Source organism: Cyphellophora europaea, assembly GCF_000365145.1.
Source record: "Cyphellophora europaea CBS 101466 unplaced genomic scaffold supercont1.1, whole genome shotgun sequence".
NCBI lineage: Eukaryota > Fungi > Ascomycota > Eurotiomycetes > Chaetothyriales > Cyphellophoraceae > Cyphellophora > Cyphellophora europaea.
The window spans coordinates 1,835,844-1,854,707 of record NW_008481797.1 but is presented as its reverse complement, the minus strand read 5'-3'; the positions used below and the strand labels follow the sequence as shown (position 1 = coordinate 1,854,707).

The 18,864-nt window shown below is 54.1% G+C and overlaps 7 protein-coding genes across 7 annotated transcripts; 5 read left to right on the top strand and 2 right to left on the bottom strand.

Moving 5' to 3' along the window:
- Window positions 1–1,575: 1,575 nt before the first annotated feature.
- On the top strand, window positions 1,576–2,718 carry HMPREF1541_00686 (uncharacterized protein; the record flags this gene model as incomplete). The annotated part of the gene is made up of 2 exons (XM_008712991.1): window positions 1,576–2,445; window positions 2,491–2,718. 2 exons carry the CDS (start codon window positions 1,576–1,578, stop codon window positions 2,716–2,718), a joined length of 1,098 nt encoding a protein of 365 aa, XP_008711213.1.
- Window positions 2,719–3,530: 812 nt separating this feature from the next.
- Window positions 3,531–6,195, top strand: HMPREF1541_00685 (uncharacterized protein; the record flags this gene model as incomplete). Its single annotated transcript, XM_008712990.1, has 2 exons — window positions 3,531–5,456; window positions 5,515–6,195. The coding sequence occupies 2 exons, from the start codon at window positions 3,531–3,533 to the stop codon at window positions 6,193–6,195; spliced, it is 2,607 nt and encodes an 868-aa protein (XP_008711212.1).
- Window positions 6,196–6,723: 528 nt separating this feature from the next.
- Window positions 6,724–7,005, top strand: HMPREF1541_00684 (uncharacterized protein; the record flags this gene model as incomplete). Its single annotated transcript, XM_008712989.1, has 1 exon — window positions 6,724–7,005. One exon carries the CDS (start codon window positions 6,724–6,726, stop codon window positions 7,003–7,005), a length of 282 nt encoding a protein of 93 aa, XP_008711211.1.
- A 902-nt stretch (window positions 7,006–7,907) lies between these two features.
- HMPREF1541_00683 (uncharacterized protein) lies at window positions 7,908–8,594 on the top strand (the record flags this gene model as incomplete). Its single annotated transcript, XM_008712988.1, has 1 exon — window positions 7,908–8,594. The coding sequence occupies one exon, from the start codon at window positions 7,908–7,910 to the stop codon at window positions 8,592–8,594; it is 687 nt and encodes a 228-aa protein (XP_008711210.1).
- A 210-nt stretch (window positions 8,595–8,804) lies between these two features.
- On the bottom strand, window positions 8,805–9,836 carry HMPREF1541_00682 (ornithine carbamoyltransferase; the record flags this gene model as incomplete). Its single annotated transcript, XM_008712987.1, has 1 exon — window positions 8,805–9,836. The coding sequence occupies one exon, from the start codon at window positions 9,834–9,836 to the stop codon at window positions 8,805–8,807; it is 1,032 nt and encodes a 343-aa protein (XP_008711209.1).
- Window positions 9,837–10,990: 1,154 nt separating this feature from the next.
- Window positions 10,991–12,907, top strand: HMPREF1541_00681 (uncharacterized protein; the record flags this gene model as incomplete). Its single annotated transcript, XM_008712986.1, has 4 exons — window positions 10,991–11,205; window positions 11,388–12,647; window positions 12,703–12,789; window positions 12,841–12,907. The coding sequence occupies 4 exons, from the start codon at window positions 10,991–10,993 to the stop codon at window positions 12,905–12,907; spliced, it is 1,629 nt and encodes a 542-aa protein (XP_008711208.1).
- A 3,666-nt stretch (window positions 12,908–16,573) lies between these two features.
- HMPREF1541_00680 (uncharacterized protein) lies at window positions 16,574–18,082 on the bottom strand (the record flags this gene model as incomplete). The annotated part of the gene is made up of 1 exon (XM_008712985.1): window positions 16,574–18,082. One exon carries the CDS (start codon window positions 18,080–18,082, stop codon window positions 16,574–16,576), a length of 1,509 nt encoding a protein of 502 aa, XP_008711207.1.
- Between the last annotated feature and the right edge of the window lie 782 nt (window positions 18,083–18,864).

Below are 18,864 nucleotides of genomic sequence, written 5' to 3'. Positions count from 1 at the left end.
AGCATCGAGTCCTGGTTGTCTTGCGGAGGTGGCGCACCTTCGCTCTAACCGGTGTGACAGAATCGCCAGCTCTTGCATATTGTGCAGCGGGTGAGGAAATGCTGGACAGCCAACCAACTAGATGGTGAATTAGGAGCCGCAACTTGGTCGGGACAAGACGCAGAACGGGAAGTTATAAGGCTGAGCATGCGGAGTGAGTGTTGGATTCTGCCTCGTAAGGTTGACCTGCGGTTGCGAGCCGTTCTTGCGTGCTCTTCGTGATCATGGCACAGCCTCAGCCGCCCGGACCGACCTATGTCCTCCCCTGTTATGAACTCACCGACAAAGATCTTGCGAAAGGCTTGACGGCTATTTTCGGACGCGCCAACTGGGGCAAATACATTAAAGTGAGACACCGATCTCTGTCAACCGCAACCACTGACACGTTTTCAAGAAAGTGCTCGACGACCACTGGGAGTACTATGCCCCACGGGAATTGACAAAAGTAGGTCGCATCAGCTAATGTTACCGCTCGTACTAAGCCTCTCGCAGCTAGAACAATTGGACATTAGGGAGTCAGCAAAGAAGAAGTAGGACTTTGGTATAGCCCCCGTAGCGTCGGTGATGTTTGCTTGAGATCCCCGCTTTCGGGGGGCAGTAAAGCGCCGTCCGGGTCGACCATGCAGGGGAATTTGATGTGGGGAGGCCATGCAGGGTGGCTTAGTCGTGCAAACAGCTGGTCAATGCAATCGCGGTCGCATATGGTCCACATTCTGCATCGGAGCTTGGAAATGCGGCGTTCGGCGGTGCTCTCCGTCCTCGTTAACTGGTTGTCGATGGAGGAGCTCGGTTGCGTTGATGGGGCGCCTCCAGCAGTATCGGCGCACTGCTCAATGCTGGATGCCCTCAGTCTCGGATAAGCCGGACTGGCATATAAGATAACCTCAAAATCCCACACCACCGAGAGAGCCATCAAAGCTACCGCAATGGCGCTCAGTTCAATGTCAGAATCTTTGCAGAATGCTTACCAGTATCCCGAGAACTTAGTTGAACCACTGGTGGAGAGATATGAGCTGCAGGCATATCGCAAGCGTTTGAGGACCAGGGAAGACGCTCCAGTCAGACTTTTCAGCAATCCTGGACCAAACATAGCAGTTGCTCTGCTCGAATGGAACAGCAGCCTTGAAAGTGAGGATAACCGATTATCGTGAGACTTCGACAAAGCCGCTAATCTGCGCATAGACTATGTGCCGTTGATTCTCAGACATCTTGATCACGTCAAGAAGCGCTTTACATGCTCGCAAAACGAAACCAGACAAGAAACGAGGGCAACGTTCTTGTATGATGCTCCAGGTCGGGGATGACGATGTGCACAACTGACATTGGCGTAGGTTTTGGCATGCAGACAACTCATTGGCGTCGCTTCGCTTGACAAAGGAGATGGCATACCACATATTGACTTATTACCAGGTGAAGCCATTCTTCCTGGATTTTCTGATGCTTTTTGGTCGCAATTTGTATCATCGAGATTCGCAGCACAGCAATTTCCAGCATAAAACGGCTGTCTCCAGCAAGACGAGAAAACCGTTTTTAGAGATGTCATACGATCTCCGTGGCGTGGAACGTGGCAATCCCACTGGTAGGCGACCGTGGTCCATTCGACCGACTGCCGTGTATCACAAGATTGACTTGACCAACGGTACTTGCACATGGATAATAGTAAAGGCGAACGAGTTGATCAAAAACCGCGTCAACGGTTGCCTTGGTTTCAAGGAACGCACTGTACCGCACTCGGCTTCTCGGGGTATTTCGCTGTCATTGAAAATCCACACATTGATGAGCGAGTGGTCTGCCGAAGGCTGGTGCGAGTATCTCGACGGTCTTGAGGATGACTTACAAGCTCTGAGCCGGTCAGCCGTCAGTTTGGAGCTAGAGACTCGACCGTCGGCATCGGCAAGTGGGCACAACTTGACCAAGCCACTGGAGACTGATCGTGGGGGCCGATCTGCGCCCAGCTGGGCCTCTTGGTTACGGCATGCGTTGAGCTTGCACCAGAACGCCCGACAGGATGAACATACGGATGAAGAGACCGAGTCGAAGCTGGATGACTCTGATGAGCTTCCAGAACCACCACCGCCAGAGATATCTGCCTTCAAATCACCAGTTCAGACCTCAGGACCGCGCTTCGACTTTGGGGATCTGCAAAAGGTCCAGATACTTCAGGAAGAGATCAGTAAGAGCCTCCACGTAATCAACGGGAACATCGAGATCATCTCCAGCGTCCGAAGCTATTACGAGACGATTCCATCTTTGCAATACATTCCGAAGGAGATAACAGATTCTGCACGATTGACGCAAGACATGCTCGGCTTCATGGAGCGCTCGACAGGCACCGAGAAAACTCTCAACATGTATCGCGCAAGATGTGAGGCGCTGCTTGCCTTGGTTAACGATCGCAAGACCCTTGTGAGTGCATTGATCCGGGTATGGCAGGGGCTAATATGCCAGCAGATGACCGAAGTTCTTCAATACCGCAACATGATAACGAATAAGCTTGCCACACAGGAGTCCATTAAGTCAACCAAGAACACTGAAAAGTTGACCAAGGAAATGAACGATCTCACACAGCGCACGAAGTCGGAGACGGTCATGATGCGAGTCATCAGCCTTGTCACCGTCGTCTTTCTTCCAGGAACCTTCATCTCGGTGAGCCGTGCCTACTGCGTCGCATCTGCTTGACTGATGGTATGCAGACCTTGATGAGCACTGATATTGTGAGATTCCCAGATGGGCGCCCTGGCATGGCAAACGGCTGGTCTCCAGTGGTGCGGTTGCACTGTACCTTGCATTGACGCTACCACTGATGGCCTTCACTCTCATTGCCTGGTACCTTTTCTACCTGTATGTCAATAGAGACCAGAAAGATACAAGTCCCGTATAGACTGTAGCTTAGAGGCGACGGCTGGAGAACTTTAGGCTGAGCAACACCGAAGATCCAGAAGGGTGAAAATCGGAGAGACTTTGGTCGTGGAGGTCGACCTGCGCGTGCTCTGGCAGGCTGGACTTTTGGAGCATCAGGGGAGCTGCAGACGGCCCCGAAGATGGGTGCACAGCAGTAATGGCCAATTGGGATGTGCGCCTGTGAGTCATGGCAGGGTAACCGCAGGGCGGCTTGCAGCACAGGCTAGCCTTATCAGAGAGACATCCATGAGTACACAGCTTTGGTGCAGCCGCAACGCCACCCTCTCTTTGGGGACTTCGCCCAGAAAGCTGCGCGGTTCAGGCGTGGGATGCCGTCATAGCTCCGATAATCACAGCCTCAAAAGAGGCCTTGCCGCCCAACACAGTGCTTGATTGTGTACAGGCATCTTCCAATCTCACTGGCTCTCCCTGACGCTCTGCTTGCTGCACCACAGTCAACGTGGCTGGTCGTTTCGGAATCGGAGACTCTTTCGAAGCCGATTTGACCACGACAGAGACGACTGACGGTCGAGAAGACGGATTGGCAGCCCCGGGGCTCGGCAATTATCTTGCTCCCGCACGCTTTCGAAATGGCTGACCTCTTGTATCCCCAGCGCATGGAGCAACCTATCGTCGACTTTCAAAAATGGCTGCGCGATTATCGGCTCCCTGGCTGGTGTGGAAATCCATCGCAGACGCAACATGTTCGGTATTTTGTACCCCGTGCGCCTTTGAGAGAATATCTATCGCAGGAGAGAGTTCAGGATTTGCTCGAGGCTGTTCTGGGAGACCACCACGACTACCAGTCGTCTCAGGACAAGAAAAGGGCCAGGGCCATTCATCACAAGTGTTGCGTTGTCTTTGCGATACTCATCTCGATCGATCTGGGACATCACATCATGGAATTTTATCGACACCATGGTGAGTTAGGCGATGAAACCCTTTCTTCTTTCCACGAGCAGCCACCGAAAGCTTTCCCAGGGACCGGGGAAGACTACAAAAGATTTCGTTATCAGCAACAAAGCTTCTGTCCACTGCGGATCGACGACGATATCCCGAATTTTGTCGATCAGAATTTGGTGCTGCCAATGACCGAAGAATTCATTGGAGAAGGAGTGAGTGCGTACGTATTCAGAGTTGTGGTACACGATGGGTACAACGACATCAAGCCGCGCTGGCACTCCGGGCCTGACGCCGCCAGCGTCGAGAACCATCGAGCTAACAACGTCTTTGTCGTGAAAAGGTTCACAGTCGACAAGAACCAAGATGCAAAGAGACTGTACGAGCGCGAGGTGACAGCGCTTGACAAGCTCCGGAAGGACGACGGCCCGGACCCAAACCTTATCATCGGGTATCTAGGCGCTTTCGTCATTACCGCTGACGGCCACCCACAATCCTACAACATTCTCTTGGAGTATGCGGACTGCGGAAACCTCAATGACTTCCTCCACGATACTAAGCGCCTACATCCCAAAAACTTCGTAGAGTTATGGGATTTCTGGCAGAAGCTGTTCGATCTCCTCAAGGCAGTTGATCGCATCCACAGGCTGGGTCACGAAGATGAGCCCCTCCGCTTCGCCGCATATCAAGGGGTTCACCACGACATCAAGCCATCCAACATACTCGTCGTCAGCGACCGGAGTCAGCCCGAATCTTCCTTCCCCTTCCGCTTCCTGCTGGCTGATTTTGGGCTTGCCAGTGTTACCAAATTGAATGACCGCGGCCAACACGCTACCACGTCAGATCCACATGGCACAAGTATTTATGGAGCGCCTGAAACTGCTCGTAAACCCTGGGCCCATAGATGGCATCTGGATGTTACCCGATTGGTTGATATATGGTCGATTGGTTGCATCTTCAGTGAGGCCCTCACGTGGTCCGTCCTTGGGCTGGTCTACCTCGATGCGTACCAACGCCAACGAGCGCAGCAAGATCAGAATGACGGACCGCGTTTCCACGACGGCCAAAGGGTCCTCGCAGTAGTAACCAACCAACATCAGGAATGCTTACAGTCCATCAGACAAGGCAATATCTTGATCAATGAGATTGTTCAACTCCTCGACCGTGATATGTTGGTCCCCTCAGGAGAAAGGGCTTCATGTACCATGGTACTTCACAGAGCGCTGAGAATTCTCGAAACCCACAACCCACGACCACAAGATGAGCTCCCAGAACCACCTCCACCATTGAACCCACAGGACATCCATGGCACTGTACCCGGCACAGTGTTCGCTGTGGGAGGTCCCACTGAAAACGTCCCGACAAGCCCTCTTGCATTGACACCTTTATCGCCCCGGTCTCCGCAAAGTCCACCAGTCATTGATTCTGGGGTTAAGGGGGCTGATTCCCAGGTGCAGCGTCCCAAATCCACACCCATACAATCGACGCGAAAAGATGAGCCGCCCTCGATTTCCGTAGAGGAACTGGAGAAATGGCGTTATAACAAAAAGATCAGGCACGAACAGGATGTAAACAACCTGGACACACTTCTCGCACCTCTCATTGACCGCGATCTTGTAAGCTTCCAAATAGAGTGTAACTCCTCCTTCCCACACGCGTTTGCTGACACGACAGGTCTTTATCATCGATGATTCAGTCAGCATGCACGCGCATTGGGATAAGGTAGTCAGCCTTCTGAGAACCCTCGCCTACGCCATCAAAGACTATGATGAGGATGGCATGGAAGTCGTCTTGATGTCTGATGGCAAATCTTTCCAAGCAAAGCATACCACAAAGCTAGTAGAAGGGGTCCAGCTTCGCCGCTCTGCAGCTACCACAAGGACTAACCCTCAGAAGCGACTCGGCGACTTGTTTCAGCAATACGCAACTCGGTTGAAAGTGGCAAGGGGCTATGATGGCTCGCTGAGCAAGCGGCTGTCCCTGAAATTGAATAGTCAGAGTCCGAAGCTGCCAAAGCAATGCAGCTATTTCGTCTTCACCGATGGCGTATGGCAGCCACCTCCCCACAGCAAAGTCTCAAAACCTATCATTCAGCTGCTCCACGACCTGAAGGACGAAGACGAACATCGAGTGGGCATTTCATTCATCCAATTCGGCAACGATGAAGTCGGAACGAAGCGGCTGCGGTTCCTGGACGAAGGGCTCAAGCACAGCTATGCCGTGTCAAAAGATATTGTAGATTTCGAGCCGGCAGATGGTAATGTGTTAAAGATGCTGCTAGGGTCGATCGAGCCATGGTGGGACGAGGTCAATGATTCAAAGGCGATAGACGAGGACCTATGGCTCGACGGGTGATATGATTCGAGACACGTCGGGAGTATTGCCCACTTGTGATTGGTTGGACTTGATGCCATATCATTCGATGAGAATTTGCTTAGAGCATGGAGTTGATGGCGTTTTGGTATCTGATAGTGACCTGCACTTTGGCGTGAAGACGTGCTAAGCGGAATACGACAATCCATAGGGTAGCAAGGAACATGACTTTCACCTACCTGACTGTACGCTTCGCCTTCGTCAGTGCCTTTCCTTCCGGGGTATCCGGTCGAAGCGAAGAGGAACAGACACTCGCCTCAGCTGCATGACGGAGTATGTGGTGACCGCATCAAAGTATTAGCTGTGGAACGAATGCGAAAGCTCTGATCTGCAGTCTCATGAAAGGCTTAGTGGCAAGGAATTATTTCCTTGGATTCCAAGTTTTCGCCGGCGAGAAGCCCCTGCTGAGTCACGTGATAAGTCCTGCAAGTACATATACCTCTCACCTACATATGTCGCTTGTCCCGAACCTCTTCCGATGCTACCCTAGCATCACCACCACACACAAACATGTCGAATCTCAAGAATCAGCTACGTCGAAACGGCCTCGAAATGATCGAGGACCAGATGTGCGGAGAGCCCGTCTATTCCATCTCAACTCTAAAGAAGTCTGGGTCATCAAACGCAAGCTACGTCGCCAACAAGCTCTATTTCGTTGGCGAGAAAGAGAAATGGAGTCCTAAGAGGCAGAAGAAGCTTGCCGCCGCAGCTCCTCGCATTCCTGACTCTCGGAGCTCGTCATCCACCACAATGGATAGCAACGACTCGAAATCTGCAAGCGAGCCGACCTGAGGAAGCTCCGACTCCAGGATAGAACTATTAAACACTCAAGGTAGCAACAAGCTGTCTCTCACGCTGCTGCTAGGTGACGGCTGTCAATCTGAAGAAGCCGGTCGTCGAAGTTCAGAGCTCCAGGCTCTCGTTTGACTCTCAGCCTGGCTTTGCCTGGTCCACGAATGGTCAAATGATATATTCTGCGGCATGGAATTCTCCTGCACAACCATATGCATCACCTACACCATCTCTGACCACATCATTAGGCAGCTCGCCATCGGAGGCAGAGCTTCGGCCTGTCAATGGCAGGCTGAGGCAAGCACCTATACCATGAAACCAGCATGGCACTGTTCTTTTCATCCTTTGGGGTGACAGACAAGCCGGAATCTGGATCTCAGCCTAAGAACTCTTCACAGCCATTCGGCTACCACCGATAAACTACTGTTGTGATGCCGGCCAAGGGGATGACAGAGTCGCCGGGCCTCGCCGAGTCGTCAACGCGGAGAGAGGAGGAATTTTCACGGTGGCTATTGTGGGAACGCCAGAGAGATCGGAAGCGATATACAGAGAGGCCCGCCGGTGCATACCAGATCATTGTGGAGAGATTGTTACATCAATGGCGGATTGGACGAGAGCTCATCATCTCGACGGTCGTAAGCCCAATTGTACGAAAGGCAGAGCTGCCACGAATACAGATATTTGAATGAATCCAGCAGCCAATATATTGGTTGAACTGGAATGACCGTTCAATCACTTCCTGCCTTGCTGACTTCACCTTGATTTTACTCTAGACTCACCTCTCCGCAACTGCGCGACGACCCGCCAGGTCACCAGCATCATTACTTACTTGGCTTTGCATTTGCTCCTCCCCTCTCCAATTCTCTGCGCACCCTGGCTGAGCACCACTCTCTACGAACACGATGGCAGTGAAACGCACCGCCAGACACCCTGACCCGGACCACACCCTGCGAGCCTCATCCGCATCCGCACCGACATCCTCAAGCGAACAAGAAACCCTCATCTCTGCCGCCTCGCGTCACGAGCAAAAACGCCGCAAGCGAATCAAACCCACCCCCATCTCGCCCGAGCCTGTGTCTCTGCCTGACTCCGCACCTCTTTCTCTACCCGCCACGCACCCTCATCACCGCAACATCTCCTCCTCCCCCTCCTCGTCCTCGTCGCTGTCATCGCCACTCTCCCCAACACTCCCATTCCACCGATCGCACCGCCCCAACCACGCCTCAAAAGTCCAAGCCCTCAACCGCGCCCTCACTTGGACGGGCATCCGCCTCGTCAAAGTCGCGAGCGGCGATCGGCACGTGCAGAGTATCGACGACTCTGACGTGCAAGGATGGGTGGAGTACAAGTTCGTGAGGGGGCAACGGGGTGTTGCTGGCGTCGTGGAGGTGGGCAACGCTCTTGAGTGGGCCATGATGAGCGTGGAGGGGACGGGGAAAAAGGAGTTGGGGGTTTGGCGGATGGTGATGGATTCGGTTTACGGAGGGGCGGAGGGGGAGGGAGGCGGTGTGGGCATGAAGCTTGATGATCGAGGTGGGGATGGTGGCGCAGACGAAGATAAAGAGGTTGATGGTGTGGGTGGGGCGTGATTCGCACAGGAAACGGATGCTGATAGTGTCAGTGGAGTTTGTGGCGCGCTGGGCGTGGTGATGTCGAAGAGAGGTTGTCCCAGAAAATATGTCCGTTGCTTCGACGTATTCCTTGAAGCAAAGCTGGGTAGTGGAAAGCCTCCTTTCGAAGAGACTCTGCATCGTTCCGAGAGGAAAGTCGTTGCTTCAGGCTCATGAACTTGTCTTTTCTTATGCAGTCTTCTTGATCTCCCCGCCATTGACAACAAAGCCTTCTAATACGGCGATCGCTGACCATAGTCTATTTTCCGCCTCCGGGAACACCAAACTCCTCTTCCCATAGAATACCTCATCGCTGACCTCCTCTGGATGCCGCGGCATGCAGTGCATGAACCGCCAGTCCTCTTTTGCACCGCCCCTCATCGCCAGCTCTTCCGTTACCTGATATCCCGCAAATGCTTTCAGTCGTTTCTGCATCTCCTGTTCCTGGCCCATTGATACCCAGGTGTCGGTGACGATCACGTCTGCATTTTTCACAGCTTCCTCCGGAACATTGGTTTCGGTCAAAGCGCCGCTGCCTGCGGCGCGCAACTCGTCCTTGATCTTCTGCGGAATCTCGTAACCCTTGGGCGTCGCCACGGCCATATCGACGCCCAGCTTCCGCGCACCGATGCACATGTCGAAAAGCACGTTGTTGGCATCCCCTACCCACGCGATCTTCAGACCTGACAGCTTATCCGCCGTCACGCCATATGTTTGTGTCAGCGTAGCGAAATCTGCGACAATCTGCATCGGGTGGTACGTGTCACAGAGCGCGTTTATGACGGGCACGGAGCTGTCCTTTGCCAGACCGACGACGTCTGAGTGCGGGCCGACGCGGGCAACGATGCCGGACACCATGCTTGAGACTACTTTTGATGTATCATAGAGAGACTCGTTCACGCCGAGCTGGATGTCCTCCTTGCCGAGGAACATGGGGTGGCCGCCGAGGGCTACCACGGCGGACTCGGTCGAGACACGGGTGCGGGAGGAGCGCTTGGAGAACATGAGGGCTATGTTCTTGCGGGAGAGGGAGTTGGCAAGAGGAGAGAATGGGAAGTTGTCGATGCCGGCGGCACGGTGGACTGTCGCATTGTCGACGAGCGTACGGAGCTCGGTGGCTGAGAGATTGGAGATGGAGAGAAGATGTCGAGGTGTTTTGGTAGCTGTGGACAGGGCGCGCTTCTGTAGCGGCCGCGCCAGGGTCGCGATGGGCTTCTTCATATTTTCGAAGCTGCTGTAGCTGCTCGCCGGCGCCAGCGCTTCTCAAAGAACGCAATGTGAGTCAATACACCGCCGTCTGAATCCCTCACTGTCATATTTACAGTGGAGTCCACCGAAGCTCTATCGATAGGAGTTAGGCTTTTAGTTGTCAGAGTGCCAAGACATTTGCTTTAGTCGAGCTAGTCGAACCAGTCTCTCCCGTACCCGTCCTGTCGCCTTGATCTTCATTGTCGTTGTCGCGGATTCCATTTCCGCTCCGTTCAACGACATTCGAACCATTCCAGACCAGTACGCACCCGATAACCTGTACGCGACTGCGCTGGACGCGATCCGATTAGGCCCCGCAGACCTAGCTATCCAATATCGTGGGGCTATCCCCAGTCCCCAGACCAGGCGCACTTCACGAACCTTGGACGCTGTCGCAGGCTCGCAGCCCGTTGGAAAATTCCCATTCCCGGAGCGCCGGCCAGCTTCTTGTTTTCCGGCTTGCTCATCTCAAGTGCTTAGCGAGCTGCATGGCATTGGTGTCCACGTGTCCACACAAGCCGGACGTAAATACTTGCAACTTCCATGAAACCGCCAATCGTGCTGTACACCCACATTAATGGGCGTTTTCCAGAGTTCTAACCACGAAAGGAGCTTCCCGTCGATATCACGGCTCCAGCCAATGATGTCGTTGATGGAGGCATTCACCAGAAGCAAGCTAGCGAAAGCCGGCAATTCTTTTGAGAGCGGAGTAGCCCCATAACCCCACGAAGGAGCTTTAATCGTCGCCCTTCAACACGATCTCCACGAGAGCCTCTGTGGGGAAAATCCGGGCCCAAACAGCTGGCTGTGAAGTTCATGGAAACCTAGGTCAGGCTTCAGCAAGTCAGAAAGGTCATGCACAGGCACGATGCCTAGTGCGGAAGAGCGCTGCCGAAATCTAGACCCTCTAAGAGGGCAGGCCAAGCGGTGAGAATCTCCAATACTTGAACCCCCAGCACCAAGGACCCACCTACCTCCAGCTTTTGGTACGGGGCGGGCGGAGAACTTTGCGCGCCAATCTATAAAGGTAGGGATCAACCGTGTCGGAACCACTGCACCGCTTCACTTATCAACTCCTCCTTTTTGCCTGCTACCTGTATCTCGCCATCATCTAAGGTTATCAAAACATGCCTCTCGGAGTTCTTCAAGACAACAAGCTCGAGCATGTGCCCGGTACGGCACCTCTCAATGAGCTTGGGCGCGAGGATCAGAATATCTCTGGTGTCGACCCTCACCTATTGAAGCATGATGCTTCTGGGAAGATCGTCCTCGTTCCTCAGCCCAGCGACTCTCCCAATGATCCTTATAATTGGCCGCGGTGGAAGAAAGAATTGTTCACTGTGTAAGTCGACAGAAGTACGCCCGGATGCATCTGCTAACACAATCCAGAGCCTTTGCGTAAGTTTGACCTTTTCCGAGTTCCCACCGCCGTGGAAAAATCTCCCGTGTTTGGCAACAATTGCATTGGCCACATTTCCTTCTCCCGTCCGACCGTCTTGCAGGTCACTGACTGTTATGTTTTAGCTATGGGTGCGGCTGCGTTGGTGCTGTTGGTCCTCTTCTAGGCGCCGCCTTCGTGCCTCTGGCGGAAGAATGGGGAGTTTCCCTGACCGACTTCGTCGCTGGTGCACAGGGCGGTGTTATCGCTGCCATTGCCATCGGCTCGCTCTTGTTTAACACACTCGCTGTCAAGTTTGGCAAGCGGCCAGTTTATCTGATTACGTCTGTCGGCCTTGCCGTGACCTGCTTTTGGGCAGCATCAGCGAAGAGCTTCGGCAACTTCGTAGCTGCCCGTGTCATTCAGGGTCTTTGCATGGCCCCTATGGAGGCATTGATCCCAGCGTCCATCGCTGACATCTGGTTCGTCCACGAGCGCGGTTACCGCACAGCCGTGTTCAATCTGGGTGTGCTGGGTGGCATCAATCTTGCAACACCAATTGCTGGAGCCATCATGCAAGCCAGCAACTGGCGTGTGGTCATGCACGCAATGGGAGGTGCCTTTGTCCTGCAGCTTATTCTGACCTTCTTCTGGATGCCCGAATCAGCATTTGTCCGTCATCACACGATCAACATCGATACTGGAAATCACAATGTCGAGAAATCTGTTGACGATCAGTTGGAGTACTCCGAGAAGGGCGCTACTTCTACTACCAGCGCTACCACCGAACGCGTCTCTAGCGAGCCCAAGATGACCTGGGCACAAGAAATGCGGCCGTGGTCCGGCTACATTAACCACATCTCGATTGTTGATACCACGTTCCGACCATTCTTCCTCCTCGCGTCCCCTGCTGTGGCATGGGCGACGCTTTTGTTCACCACTTGTATCTCGTGGTTGGTCGGCATTTCCATCACGCTCTCTCAAATCTTCTCAGCGCCGCCTTACAATTTCACGGTCAGCCAGGTCGGCGCAACCAATTTGTCATCGTTCGTTGCGTCTGTGATCGGCACTCTTATCGCTGGTCCTACGATCGACGGCATCGTCAAGCGCATGTCTAAGCGCAACAAGGGTATCTTCGAGCCCGAGTTCCGTCTGCCCATCATGTGCACCTACCTTGTCTTCACCGCCACCGGTTTCTTTGGCTGGGGCCAAAGCGCGTACGCCCAGGAGCCATGGCCGGTCTCAGTGGTGGTGTGCATGGGTCTCATCAATCTCGGCGTCCAGCTAGGCACCACCGGTGTGGTTGCTTACGTTGTGGATTGCCATCGTGAGCAGGCCGGCGAGGCTTTCGCAGCCATGAATTTTGTCAAGAACATGTTCGCTTTCGGCATGACGTTCTACATCAAGTGAGTTTTTTGAACGAATTGATTCTATTAGAGCATTTCACTAACAGCCAACTAGCAACTGGATCGCCGTTCAAGGCGTGCGCGACTGCTTCTTCACCATTGGAGGCATCACGGTCGCCTGCACTCTTGTCACTATTCCAATGTAAGTCGAGCGCGCAACTGAATGCAGCCGGCCTTTGCTGATCAAGTCCAGGTACATCTTTGGCAAGCGTGCCCGTAGCTGGGTAGCCCGACACAACATCGCAAAGAGAACCTCCTAGTTTGACTTGTACCATGACGCTGCTGGCAGGTGGTATTTCTGGCGGCGGGGGTGTAGCGGCGACTGACCAGAGGAGGCGGTTAATATCAAGCCACAAGTACGGCCAGAATGACAGCTTCTCTTTCCATTTCTCTGCACTTCCTCCCGTGATTACTTCGAATGTACTCTGTACTCTCGGCGCAAAGTAGTTCATTGCTCTAATCGCAAGCCCAGGTGAACCAGCGGTACTGCGTACCACATCAGCGGCCTCGATGCTGTTCAGCGCCCACCGAGCCTCAGTTCATCTCAATTCGTTGCATCACATCACAACCAGCATCGCGCATGTGAATGATAATGATCTACTCAATGCATCACAAGACCAGCCTACGGTGCCAGACAGGCTCTGTCAGAGCAGCGCCTTGTTGACGGCACTGAAGCTCAGACTCGCGAGAAATCTGTAGCCCCCCGCCCACAATGCCTTGTCTTCCACTCCCTCCTGTACCCTCCCTGACCAGCTCCTCCCGACTAACGAGTGCCAGGCGTTCTGACCGCGTCCCGACGCTCTGGACCCAGCCGATGCACCTGCCTCCCCAAGGCACACACCCCTGGTAGAGCCAGAGCTCCATCTCCACGAGCCGAAACCCCCCTGGACCCGAACAGAAGGGGTCTGGTATTTTGAACCTACTATACCCTTACGCAAAGGACGCAACGCATTCTTCCGCGCACGGCAACACCGCAAGGGTCGTCTCCAAAATGCTCTCGCGAGGGGTGCGAGACCAGCCCGCGTGGGCAAAAAAGCATTGTTCAGCGGTTTACCTCTTCTGGCCACATTTTTTTTGCCCTTTTTGCCCCACGCATGCTCGACCGGCGCGATTATAGACTTTCCCTTGCCCTGCCCACCCAGCTGGGGTTTTTCCTTTGGCGGGATCCCCGGGGAATGTGTGTGTGTGACGGATGGAAACTTTGTCTGGGAATGGGATTGTGCCGGCCGCCCCGGGGAGGGCTGGTTCGGAGGTCGGCGACTCACACAATATCACGGTCATTATTCCATCGTCCAAGAGCTTGCGGTGGAATCGGATGAGGGATGAGTTTCATCGGATCGTGTAGGATGTTAACTAGTCTACTCGAGTGTAGATAGCATCCGAAATGAGTCGGGCGCGTCTTTGCTTTGTTCGATTCTGCGATGCGGCGGGTGGTGGCCAAAAGCAATAAAACGGGCCACTGTTGGCACCGGGCCGGAGGGCCGGTTAGGTGACGCTGCAACTCTTCGGGTATGTGCATAACTGTAAACGGCTGTGCGAAGCCCGTTGTGACTACCAGTAAATTGTCGGGGCCCTGCGCCCCTGAGGTTTCGGTAGAGACTCCTATCTACTATTACCTGTAGACCCTGGTGTGCGGTACTACAGTAGTACTGTGGTAATGTATGTGCCTGGAAATCGGATTTCCATCGTCCTACTACTACTGCCGCACCCGCTTCTCGAGCTACCATGACATGGAAGGCAACCGATATGACGACCCTTCAAGATTGGCGCAGCCGAAAAATGCATGTCTAGACCGTTTTTCTCGGGCTTGAGCCCGTCTGCCGGACAGGTCTGACACCTCTCGATGACAGCTTCCTGGCAGGTGCTGCCGGAATCTGCTCCCAGCAGCGGGAAGGCACACCGTGCATCGTTGAGGAACAAGGCGCGTGGACGGTCTCAGGCGAGCGGGTAGCACGGGCTACAAAGGTGTTGCGTAGTTCGTGCCTGCATATATGTATTCTCAACGAACCTACATACACGTGCGTGCATGATGCAAGCAACGGCGCTGCATGTTGCGCGCTGGGTTCCTGCTTTTCCGTGCATGACAAACTGCTGCAGGAGATTCTTGACGTGCCGCGACTTTTCGCTGGTAGGTAGGAAATATCGATTCCCATGAGTCTAGGATGTGGAGATGAGAAAATTCGCATCATGCTCTCACCGTGTTCTGTAGCATGCGTGACCACAGGCATCGGCAGGGTTTAGTCGCGCAGATGCATCAGTGCCGTAGCCTACTCTTCGCGGGCATCCTCCTACACAACGCGTACCTGGCTTGTCTGATGATGTTGCTCCAGGATGTCAATCCATGGCTAACATACAGGCAGCTCCGTAGATACAGACGCCTCCCGGTCCAGGAGCCACACGGAACTTGTATTTCCTCTTTCGTCCCAATCTGAATGCTGCACCAATCACAGGCCGTCAAGCCACCCGTCGCAGTCGACGTGATTGGCTCGTCTCAAACCCAGCACCATTGAAAACATAGATACTTACTTGCCCAACCGACTCCATTTACAGTGCCTGCCGCCAGCACAACACCAGAACCGTTAGCTCAACACGAGCCCAGGCACCGTTCCCAGCCCCAAGAAAACGGCCCAACCCGTCCCGCCCCCCCCTCTCTCAAACACACCCCCGTTGTCAAAACCCCCCGCCAGCCGCCCGCACCATGCAGCCAAGAGCCTTCCACCCAGCACGCGCCGAACGGGCATACACGTCAGGAAAACCCGTTCCGGGCGCCCACCAGAAAAAAAAACAAAAACCCATGAACCCATGAACCCTGTAGAATAGAAACAGATCCGTACGTTCCGTTAGCCTACTACGGGGTATTACTGCAGGTTCCTGACTAAGGAGGGAGGGGAATCCCTGCTCTTGCAGCTGGCAATATGCAATTATCCATGGCGTTCCCGGGAACGCCATGGGGGCGGGCAGGCTGGGGAGATTGGGATTCCGATGGAGAGGACATGCGCGATATGCGGATTTTGCTTATGGTGGTGGTGGGGAGGGGGCGTGACGTTGCAGCGCGTTTGCAGTGCAGCGCATGGTGATGAAAGCGGAAGTGGAAGTGGGAGTTGAGACGAGGTCGCGATCGTGGATGAGGAAGGTTTTTTTCGATGGCTGTTGATGGTGTGGCGTCTATCTAGCTGGCACCGCCGCTACTCGCCTGTTTGACGTATGATACCAGAGTCCGGGCCTCAAGCCCTTGATTCGATGAGGAAATGGTTAATGAGCGTTTTTGGACCGCGCACGTAAGTGGCATGTTTGGTTGGAAGACAGGGAATAAGAAGATGAACACACGTGAGCAGATGAGGAAAGTCATACTGTATGAAGATTGGGAGGATACTGCAAAACTTCTGAGGTAGTCATTTCGATGCCTGCCATAGATATTTGGCAGTGTTAGGGTAGGAGTGTAGCCCGAGACGTCTCATATCTGCTCCATCTGATACTCCTATTCCCATCTTCACCGTAATCCGCCGTGCGTCATGAGAACATTCGTGCTGCATACATAACTCGTTCGTGAAAATTCCAGATAAAAACGCCATCTCGTCATCTCACAAAGATTCGTCGTAAAAATGCATCGTCACCTCCTTTCTGTCTGTGTAGGTCGTGATAATCGTACGCGTGATAGATTGGCCATAAAGATGAACTCAAGGAAATACCCGAAAATATGCCCGTCGCCGTCGCCGATGCCGCTGACGCGCCTGTCGTCGCGGACTTGTTGTCGTGTTTGTTAAAGGGATCGATAAGCCGAGAGAACACCTGATCCAGGAGGGGGTATAGAGCTTTTTCGTGCGTGTCGTTGCGCCAAGGGGAATCTGCTGGTCTCCAAAGAACGACAGCCAAATGTGATGGCACCAAAAGAGATTCCGAGCCCAGCAGAACAGTCTCATACATATTCAGTCTCTCAACGGAGCCGTCAACGCCGCCTCAGGCGGACACTTCCACGCCCAGCGGAAATACCTTCGCAACCTGCCCATACCGGTGTTGGTGTGCCTTCCCCGGCCTTTGGTCCCAGCCCGGCTGCTTGTGCTGTACACGCTGAGCCTTTGCTTCCGCTTGACGGACGACTTCTTCGTCAGAGCGGATTTCTCAAGCTCCGATTCAGTCGAGCTGCGTTCGCTGGCGTTGGAGCTACGCGTCGAAGCGGTTCTCGCACCTTTGCTTTGGAAGCTGACACCCGACCGGGCGGAGGGGACGCGTTGCGGGGGATCGGTTTTGGCACGCCGACGACCTAGGGTTTTCGGGCTCGCAGTGGGGAGCTTCTCAACAAGCTGGACCGCCGGTGCCAGAGAGGGCCGAGTTTGCTCTGGGGCTTGGCTGGTAGCGACGCTTGGATCTCGCGAAGGTAGAGAGGGCAGCGACTGCCTCAACCGCTGAGCAGAATCTGCAGGCCGCGTCATGGGACGAGAAGGCAATGGTCCTTGTGGAGGTGGTGTAGGTGCGGCGCCACGGAGTGTCTGCATAGGGGCAGTGACGGACCGCCCGGCGTGCGGACGCGTGGGAATTACCGCACCATTGCCCGTGTCCGATGCCGGATCGAACTTGGGGCTGACCTTTGGTCGCAGCGCAGCAGAACGGAGGTCGCCAATCGACTTCTTCATACGAGCTAGTCGCCCGTGAAGATCGTCGTCGTCCCAGTCGATGCAGGACACTTCCGGCTTTGGCGTGTTAGGACTGGCCCCGGCATGCCCGGGGACGGAGGGAGCAGGGCGGCCCGGCTGATACTTGGCTTCGTGTACCGCGGGATCGTTGGATAGGCTGTGAGTCAGGGCCGAGCCGGAGGACGAGACTGGCGAAGGCATAGGTGAAGAAATGTTACGCCGGCGGGTAGTGCTGGTACTCGACAGTGCAGCAGGTTGCTTGCGGCGCACTGATGTGGTACGGTCAAGCATCTTGATGGTGACCTCGGGGGTTGAAGGAGGTGTTGAGGGAGCAGAGATGTTGGCTGAACTTGTAGGTGTTGTCAAGCAGTGGGAGGTGAGATCACCAGTGAGCTGTTGCAAGAGGTCCGGAGTCACGCTCCGCTTCGAGAGTATAGGCGAGGTGTCACTGAAGGAATCTGTTGATGTTGATGACAGGCGGCATGGAACCCCCTCGGTAGAGATATCAGAATACCGATACTCCAGAGCCGGTGGCAGAAGAACTTGGGGTTGCCCACGCGAATTTCTCCGGTCGTACGCAACAGAGTGCTGCGACGCGCGAGACCAAATCTTGTGGATCTCGTCCTGATCACAGAGCCCGGGCGACGGCACTCTGATCAGTAGAATGGACTCGTAAGAAGAAGCACTCTGCTGTGTGAAATATGCTTTCGATGGATGTTGGTTCGGCAGCGGAGGTAGCGGTAATCGCGTATATCTAGTGACTTCACTTGGTTTCGCGGGGGGAAACAGATGATAGTCTCCCATGACGAACGATTAGTGTTTGCGAGTCTGAATTGGGCAACTAACGCTGGTCAATGTTATTGTTTACCAGGTAGATGCAAATAACTTCGATGGAAATGGCAATCTCGAATGGAGACCCTGCTAAGATTATATGGTTGCAACCAGGGATTGGGCTTAGGAGAGGATCGTGGTCTGGACATCTGACGTTCGTGGCTTGACGCCTTTTCCATTGGCATCGATTGGACAGGGTGCAAGGGGGAGGGGCTTTCTTGACAGCCGGGGAGGAGCGAACCTGTGGGGACTTTCACGTAGGTCAAAACAACCCAGGGATGTTGACAGTCGTCAAAAGGCTTGACACTTCTGGTCAAGGGTACATTCACAGCACGGACTCTGGCCCAAGGGAGCCGCCTGGCATCGGCAGTTCCAATACATTCTGGACCGTACTGTATATCTACAGTAGGAAGATCCAGACCGAGGGGAGTCATGCAATTCCCTAGCTCCAGCGAGGACGAGACAGCGATAGAGAACGAACACGTTCTCAAAGTCGGGCTTGTCTTGAGCTCACAGAAAAGTCCTAATGGCAGCACTGGGCTATACGGGCTATACTGTACGATCAACCCTCGTATACCCTTGCAAATCTCTTCCGCTTCCGAGTGGTGGACTCTCAGCGGCTGCCGGTAAATGGGCCAGCCGGGGAGCGTACTGTAGGAACTGAAGGGGTCTCATGGTTTTATGGAAGCGGTTCCGTCCCTAAAGTAAACTTGATGCTTAGATTGCAAGCTCGGTGGCGGCATTCCTTAGTGGGT